The sequence below is a fragment of the Juglans microcarpa x Juglans regia genome, chromosome 4S, assembly GCF_004785595.1.
Source record: "Juglans microcarpa x Juglans regia isolate MS1-56 chromosome 4S, Jm3101_v1.0, whole genome shotgun sequence".
Lineage (NCBI taxonomy): Eukaryota > Viridiplantae > Streptophyta > Magnoliopsida > Fagales > Juglandaceae > Juglans > Juglans microcarpa x Juglans regia.
The window spans coordinates 11,357,699-11,367,418 of record NC_054601.1 but is presented as its reverse complement, the minus strand read 5'-3'; the positions used below and the strand labels follow the sequence as shown (position 1 = coordinate 11,367,418).

At 35.5% G+C, this 9,720-nt stretch overlaps 1 protein-coding gene across 1 annotated transcript; it reads left to right on the top strand.

Annotated features, from left to right (window-relative positions):
- Positions 1-787: 787 nt before the first annotated feature.
- On the top strand, positions 788-1,339 carry LOC121262040. Its single transcript, XM_041164475.1, has one exon. It carries the CDS (start codon positions 788-790, stop codon positions 1,337-1,339), a length of 552 nt encoding a protein of 183 aa, XP_041020409.1.
- Positions 1,340-9,720: the final 8,381 nt, after the last annotated feature.

Below are 9,720 nucleotides of genomic sequence, written 5' to 3'. Positions count from 1 at the left end.
GGCATCATATAAATTTGTGGCATTTATTTAAACGACACCAATAGTATGTTGGTGACACATTGAATATATTAATGGCATGTATATAAACGCTGCCAATAATTAAAATAGCGGCGTTACCATAAACGTTGTTGCTAATACATTGCCAGCACATCATATAAATTGGCGGCATTTATTTAAATGCCACTAATAATATGTTGGCGACATTGAATAAATTAACAACGTTTATCTAAACACCGCTATGAATACGTGGCCCGCTCATTGCATTAATTAACAACATTTAGAATGCACCAATAATATGATATACCACAATAAAAAAATATATATATAATATATAAATTAGTAATAACTATGATATAATAGGTCATTATTCATATAATAAAAAAAATTACAAGTCAAATCACATGAAAGTTATTTTTCACCACCGCCCACATATTCCACAAGCGACTTTAGACCTTCAAAGCCTTATAAGGAAAGAATGCGTGGATCACATTCAAGACAAAATAGAGCATGTCTAAACTAAAATCCTGTCAAATATTCTTTCATTAATTTTATATTTGTAATTGATACTCAGTTAAATTTCATAGTTGTACATTGTAACAATAGCATAGATTTAGCTCCAACGTTTGTGTAATTCCTAAATTAGCTTCTCAACTATTGTGTATATAAGTTAGAATTCTTATCAATAAAAAGTGTGGGAAATTATTCATTGAAATCATAGCAATACCTGTTCTCTTACATGGTATCAAGAGTATTGATCCCTAATGAGCCAACGATCCAAGTCTCCACAATGTCTTCCTCCTCCGATCAAAATCCAACCTTTAATCTCAACACCCAACCTCCTTCCGCAACAGATAAACCACTCATTGCTCTCAATATCATTGCCCAAATCAATGAAAAATTAACTCCCTCCACCTTTCCTCAATGGCATACTCAATTTGAAACACTCCTCATCGGTTACAATTTACTCGACTATATCGAAGGCACCCTTCAGTTCCCCTCTTCTGCTAGTACCTCTGCTGATGAGTTGCGCAAGACCTACTGGGTCCGACAGGATAAATTTATCCTGAGTACTATCCTAGCCTCCACATCTCCCTCAATAACACCACTCATTGCAACGGTAGAGACTTCTCATGAAGCTTGGAAAAAGCTAAAAATCCTATATACTAGCCGATCAAGAACTCGAGCTATGCAATTAAAGGAGGAGCTCCCTATAATCCAGCGAGGAAATCGTTCAATCATAGACTATCCCCACCTTGTGAAGGCCTTGGCTAATGAAATAGCCATTATTGATCATCCAATTTCAAATGATGACCTAACCCTTTATATGTTGAATGGTTAGGTCCAGAATTTCGAGAGATCGCAGCGCCAATTCGAGCTAGGGAGACATAATTGGCCTTTGAGGAGCTGCACGACCTTTTGGTCGGACATGAGGCATATCTAAGGCGCCTGGAAGCTAAAACTCAACATGGTTGCATTTGCTAACTACACGAAGATGAAGCAATACATGCAAAGGGGGAGTAATCAACGGTCTTACAAGCAAAATGGGCCAAATAATCAACATGGGACTCAAGGTTCCAGCCCAAGCCGAAACTCAAATGGAGCCCAACGTTATGGACACCGATCCAACAACAACTCTGGAAGGTCCAACAATTCAAGTCGTCGTTACCATCCCAAATGCCAAATTTGTGACCAATTGGGCCACATTGCCAAGTCCTGCCCCCAATTAAATTCTCAAAATGTCTGCGTCAATTGTGCTACAACCTCTACAGGAAAGGACAACAATTGGTTACTTGATTCAGCAGCTTCCCACAATATCACAGATGATCTTTCCAATTTATCCATTCATCCCAAATATGATGGAACTAACAAAATAATTCTCGATGATGGTTCAGGTTTGGCAATCTCACACATTGGTTCCTTGGCTTTGCACTCCTCACTAAACTATTACATTGCGTGATACTCTGTGTTTCAAACCTTTGCAAAAATTTAATTTCAGTTCACTATCTCATCAAACAAAACAATGTGTTTGTGGAATTTCACCCTTTTCATTTTCTTGTGAAGGACAAGATCACAAGGGCGATCCTACTAAGAAGAGCATGTAACAATGGCATATACACCTTCCCGAAGTCAACAGTGGCATCCTCATCCAAAAAGGTTGCTAATGTGCATGAACAGACTTCAATTGATGGATGGCACAAGCGCCTTGGGCATCCTTCTCTCAAAATAGTCCACCATCTTGTCAAGAATTTTTCTCTTGCAATTACATCGAACAAAAATTTGTCTTCATTATGTCGTTCATGTTCTATTAATAAAGCATATCAACAACCCTTTCGTGTCACTAGTCTCCAAAGTCACGAGCCACTTGAACTTATTTACATTGATGTGTGGGGTCCCGCTAGTTATACCGGAATTGATGGATTATGATATTACCTTATTTTTGTTGATCATTATACAAAATATACATGGTTTTATCCAATGGTCACTAAATCTGGTGTTTCTAATATTTTCCCGCATTTCAAAAAGTTTGTTGAAACTTGTTTTCAAAAAACCATCAAAACACTATACTTCGACAATGGTTGCTTTAAAATCATATTTATTGCTTCATGGCATAACTCACTATACCACTTCTCCACACACCCCACAACAAAATGGTGTCTCTGAACGTTATCACCGTTATCTAGTTGAAACGGACCTTAGACTTCTTCATGATGCAAATCTTGATTTCTCATATTGGCCCTATGTTTTTCAAACAGCATCTTACCTCATAAACAAACAACCCACACCTCTTCTCCAAGAAAAATCCCCTTATAAAGCTCTCTTTGGTCAAACACCCAATTATTTGAAATTAAAAAAATTTGGGTGCATTTGCTACCCTCTCACATAGTCCTATAACTCCAATAAAATGCAGCCCATATCCAAAGCATGCATTTTTCTCGAATATTCCGCAACCCAAAACTCATACAGGTGTTTTGAACGTCAGACCAAAAAAACCTTCATTTCACGCCACGTGTTGTTTGATGAAAATCAACAACCCTTCAACCAGCCCAAACCCGTGTCTCCCTCGACAAACCAGCAAACGCAAGAAACCCACAAATGCCTTCCCCTCTTCCTCGATGCTCAGATGCATGTAGTGCCTCCAACAATGTCGTCTAGCGAGCAACCCTCACCGTTGCATCCAGAACGTTCACCTGCCATCGTCGCGTCCTCCTCAGGTAATTTCAAAAACCATAATGATCATTTACTTCATGATTGCTCGCAAACCCTAGGTCAAAACACCACACATCTGAATCATCATTCACATGAAAATCTGAATGGTTCTCCTTCAAATTTGTAATTACGGACTCATGGTTTCTCTACTGATTCAAACCTAGGTCCAAATCAAAATCCCCAAAACCAGAATCCAACAACCCTTCCCAAAAAAAATAATCCTCCCCAACGCACTCACAAAATGACCACAAGATCAATTAACCAAATTTTCAAACTCAAACAAATCCATATCGTGTCCAAATATCCTCTTCCCCAAACCATTGAACCAAGTGTGAGCCAAGCCATATCTCAACCTCACTAGCATGAGGCCATGTCCAATGAGCTTATTGCTCTCATGAAACACAGAACTTGGGACTTAGTTTCACCACCTTCAAACTATAAACCAATAGGCTGTAAGTGGGTCTTCTGAGTAAAACAGAAAGCCGATGGCTCAGTGGACAGATTCAAAGCCCGTCTAGTTGCTAAGGGCTATAAGCAACGTCCCGGAGTTGATTACAAAGAAACTTTTAGCCCCATGGTTAAACCAACCACTATTCGAGCTGTCTTATCAATTGCAGTCATTAATGGATGGGATTTGAGGCAAATGGACGTCAACAATGCCTTTCTAAATGGTGAATTAACTAAGACTGTGTTATAGTGCAACCCCCGAGGTTCAAAGATCTATCCAAATCTAATCATGTTTGCAAGCTAAAAAAAGCAATCTATGGGCTTAAACAAGCCCCACGGGCTTGGTACACAGCACTTAAAAATGCTATTCTTCAACTGGGCTTTCACAATTCCAAGGCAGACTCATCTCTCTTCATTTACAGCCAAGGATCAATTCTCTATTATTTCATGGTTTACATTGATGATCTTGTAATTACAGGAAATAATTCAACCTTTGTGGCCTCTATTATTAAGCAGCTGGGTGACATGTTTTCTCTCAAAGGTATGGGTTCCCTTCATTTTTTTCTTAGGGATTGAAGTGGTACCTACTCGGGCAGGATTATTCCTATCCTAGCATAAATATGTTCCTGAACTTTTAGCCAACACAAGTTTGATTGGTGCAAAAGATGTCTCAACACCTCTCTCTACAATTCAATCCTTTCAATTGGTTGATGGCACCCATACCTCAACCTCTGCATAAATCAGCTTTTTAGGCTCTAATCCCATTTCTTGGAGGTTTAAGAAACGAAGAGCCGTTGCACGATCCGCAACAGAGGCTGAATACCAAGCACTAGCAGAGCATCTTCCGAGACAATGTGGTTGTCCACTCTTTTCAAAGAACTAGAATTTCCTGTCAAAGAATCACCCTAGCTGTTATGTGATAATCTTGAAGCCACACATCTCAATTTTAACCCAGTAAATCATTCGTGCATGAAGCACATTCAAATCGATCTTCACTTTGTGCGTGACTTAGTGCAAAAATGAAGCCTCCAAGTCAGACATGTACATACTCAAGACCAACTAGCTGATTTATTAACGAAGCCATTGTCAAGACAACGCATGGAATTACTACGTAAGAAGATTGGTCTTGCCGATGGAAGCTCAATCTTGCAGGGGCGTATAAGGGAAGAATGCGTGGATCACATTCAAGACAAAACAGAGCATGTCTAGCCTAAAATCCTGTCATATATTCTTTCATTAATTTTATATTTGTAACTAATACTCAGTTTAAATTTCATAGCTGTAAATTGTAACAGTAGCATAGATTTAGCTTCAACGTTTGTATAATTCCTAAATTAGCTTCTCAACTATTGTGTATATAAGTTAGAATTCTTATTAATAAAAAGTGTGGGAAATTATTCATTGAAATCACAACAATACCTGTTCTCTTACAAGCTCTTGTACGTCTCAAGGATCTTCTCCATAAATACTTGGTTGAAACCTTTCATATAGCATGCCCATGGAAGTTTCGTAGAGTCTTCCTTCTTTTCCCTTAAACTCATGACTCATGTTCACCCCATGAGCCTTGTAAAATGGTAGTACACCTTCCAGAACTGCATCTTTCAAACGGTCCCTGTTATGATGTTTTCATTAAAAATTTATGCAAAAAAAGAGAGAAAATGGTGGTGATATCAACAATCAAAACACAAGTAATCGGCTTTTGTTAACTTGTAATACCAGATACTTATGATGACCTTGTCCTGCATAAAGTCTAACCCTGGAACACATGGATACGTAATTCGTGATCTTGATCTTCACATTGTGTTTGTCATTAGCTAATTTCTGACCATTTCTTTCGGTAGTTCTTCTTCACATTTATCCAATAGTTCTTTGAAATTGTTATGCAATCGTTGAGCCTAGAAAAGATCAGAAAATTCATACTAACTTGAGAGAGAGAAACCATGAAGAGTTACAGCAGGATCAAGATCAGTTGCTATGTATACTAATAAAGATGAATCAGATAATTAAACTACAAAATGTGCGTAACAAAGTAGACTTGAATTTAGGACTCACAACACTTCAAAAATGTGGAATATAGGACTCACAACATGACTTCTTCACTTTACTACAAAATGTGCATAACAAAGTAGAGTACTTGAAATGCATAGTCACAGTCCCAGTACTTATAATTCTAATGAGCTTTACTGCCTCCCATGAGCCAAACTAGAAGAGAGCTTCAAAAGCTATCTGCAGATAAAATACTAGTAATTAAGTTCCAACAGAAAGATCTCCATAGAAATAATCCCAACCAGTCGTCATGATTTTTTGCATCTCAAAACTAATTTACAAAGAAATTCTCATCCCTGTCACCTACTATTCTTCACTAATCACACATCATACATTCAGATTATATACATGTCACTGTTGCAACACAGATTACAAAAAACTGCATTACAATCTCCAAGCCCAAAAAACAAAAAACAATGGATTACAACTCTAATAAAATCTAATTAGATTAAGATCAATTTAATTAGTGACAGGTACATACTCTCACCCTGCCAGCTCCAAACAATGTCTTTGAGTGCAGGCCTCACATCCTCACAAAATTTCTTATACTCGAGAGTGTTCCCGACAGACTTGGACAACTCTACCACAGCCACCTTGAACACCTCTGCATCATAGCCAACTTTCCTTCCTACCATTCACTTCACCCTGCATTTTCATCTTGAATTCCTTCACCCTCGTCACCCCGAATTTATGCCTCTTCACAACAGCTGCCAGCTTCGCCAGGATCCCCTAAGTTGGAATATTATTGAGGGAATAAGAGGAGCTTTAGCCGTGAGAGGGAAATTTAAATTTTCTGAAAATTTTCAGCAACGTGGAGGTGCCAACATCTTAACTTTTCATTAGTTTTTGTTTTGACTAATAATATGCTTGCTCACTCTAATCCAAATATTCCAATCCTCTCTGTAATCGAAATATTAATATAATATATTTTATATAATATATAATTATATTATATAATATATATATAATAATATTTTATTATGATGAAATAACTTCCTCATAATAATATTATATAAGAGATGCACAAATAATGAATAGAATATTTAGATCTAATTCGTTTAACACAAAACTATTATTATTCATCTAATAATATTCTTCACTAAGGGTACGTGTTGCAAAATACAACAGACCCATGAGTAAGGATAGGTTTAGTGAGTGTTAAGCTTTGTTTTGATTGGCTCTATAATTAATAAAATGTTTAGATCTAATTCGTCTATTAGTTTCAGGTCTAGCATACCACCTGATTTTATTAATGAAGAAGATTTTTCTATTGAAGAAATTGATTCTGTTGATTTTAATCAATGAAGTATTCCAAAGATTGATGTTAAATCTATTTATAAAACCACTTTGGTTCAGTCTGCTTTCAAGACTGAGTTTAATATTAAAACTATTGAACAAACTTATGTTATTTCAAAAACTCATCAAAAATGTTGCCTCTTTAACAGAAAATCGATTCAAGATTTTCTGGTAAAAGGTTACAAATTTTTGCATATTAGTTCTGTTCAAGTTGTTGTTAAGTCTCTAATGAGGAAATGCATCAATGCTTCGGTACTTCTTTGTTTATGAAATGCTAAATTCAAGAAATTTGAAACTAGTATCCTTGGTATGATTCAATCTTCTCTGTTCAGTGGTCATGCCCACCTTAATTGCTTTCTTGATTTAACTCTTGCTTTGGATGATCCTAATATTTTGAACACTTTGACTTTAAATATTTTAACCTCTAGTTATGAAATGGAAGAAGGTAGCAAACCTCTCGCCATTGTTTACCGCATTTATTATCGGATTTTAAAGATTAATTTGAATCCTAAAGCCATTTTGAAAACCTCAGAAAATAAAATTTTGTTAATCCAGAGTTCTACTCCTGATGCTACTGTTCAAGTTTCAAAAATGATTTATTGGAAAGATATTTCTCTTCCCAATGAATGGACTTTAGAAGATGAAATTCCTCCTATTAGAGTTCCAAGAGACAAACTCAAACTCAATCTTTATTATATTCAGCAAAATTTAGATGGCACTGTTAAAATTAGTTTTAACTAATCTCTAGTTAACAATGAAAGAAGAAATTCTTTGGCTAGAACTAGATCCTCTTTTCTTGGTTTTGTTTTAGAAAATACAAAAAGAAGAGACCAAAATCTCAAAAAAAATTCTAGAAGATTATGTAAAAGTAGCCCATCCTATTAACCCTGATTTAAAACTGAACGGAGTTTCTACAACCTCTCAAGTTACTTCAACTTATTATACTACCGAGGATGCTGAAACATCCAAAGGTAAAGCCATAAAGGAAGAAGCGGATAAAGAAGGAGAAGATACTTCATCTCTATCTTCTACAGTTTTAGATATGGTTGCGCCTATTCATCATAGCCAACTTACTGTGATAAATAGAGCTTTTGAAATTGATTTAATTTCCTTATTTAAAGAATACAGTTCTATTGAAAACCGTGATAAAAGAAAAACTTATCATACTAATTTCCCTGATTCTTAAAAATTACGTGTTAAAAGAAAATAGAAAGAAAAAATGCATGTTCTTCAAAAGCATATACTTTTTTTTAATTTCCTTGAAAATTATTATATTTCTAAACTTAATTTAAATGTTGTTAAAACTAGTTTTATCAAGAAAGAAAGCAAGGCAGTGGTTAAATCTAGCCACCCTCCTCTTGAGACAATTATTATTTCTCACAAGGGAACTGAAGTTAAAGCTTCTCCCCTTTAGATACCCAATACTGATCCAAATGCTACTCTTACAATAGAGACAAAAATGATTATTGAACAAAATAATTTTGTTAACCAAACTCTCTATGTTATAGGATAACAATTAGATCGTATTGAGGAAAAGGTAGAGAAACCTGTTTTCACTCCTATTTCAAAAACACAATTAAAAACTATTGAAATCTTTTTTATTATTTTACTAGAAGATAGGCCAAAAGTCGATTTCAAAAAACAGGCCAATACTCTTGATAAAATCAATCAAATGTTTGTTGATATTAAGAAAGAACAACCATCTACCAGTGCTTTAAATAGCAATGACAGAGAAGTTACTATTATTGAAACCACTGAAGAATCATCTGATAGTGATTCATCTACTATTAAAGTTATAGCTTGACCTGGAAAGAATTTTCAAGATTTTGATTTAAAACCTGAGATTGCCAGATTTTCTTCACAATGACCCAAATCAATGAGTCTGACGAAGAACTGGTATCCCAGACTAACACCTCATGATTACAGTTTGAAGAAATACTGTTTCAAACCCAGTCCTCTTATTTTGCTGACAGAATTTATAAATGAAATATTGACGGATTATCTGAACAAGAGATCCTCAATACTATGAGTAAAATGTCTATGGTTACAAATGCTTTTATTAACAAAGATCTCAGACAACCTGAGATCATCACTATTTTAACTACCGATTTTTCTGGAATGCTTTGACATTGGTGGGATAAACATCTCACAACAGAAGCAAAGGAAACCATTCAGAATGCTATTAAGTATGATGATGAAGGGTTGCCAATTTTTTATGAAACCACAGGAATGAGAATTCCTGATGGTGTTAATACTTTGATCTACACTATTGTTAAACAGTTTTGTTAGAACTCCCTCCAACATTACTAACCGTATTAGTGATTATTTGAATAATTTGAGATGTCGTCAAATATCTAATTATAGATGGTATCAAGATGTTTTCATGTCCAGAGTAATGCTGAGAGATGATAGTCATAAGCCTTATTGGAAAGAAAAATTTATTGATGGATTACCTCATTTATTTGCTCACAGAGTTAAGGATGAACTTACTGATATCTCGGGACTCCTTAATTATGATGATTACACCTATGGTGATATCTTCAGTACAATTAAGAAGCTTGGTATTAGTATGTGTAATGATCAAAGAATGTTTCGTCAACAGTTGAAGAATAATAAGAAAGCCAAATATGAAATGGGAAATTTCTGTCAACAATTTGGTTTTTCTCCTATTGCTCCATCTAGACAAAAAAAAAATATTCTAGTAAATTTATCAAACCTCATGGT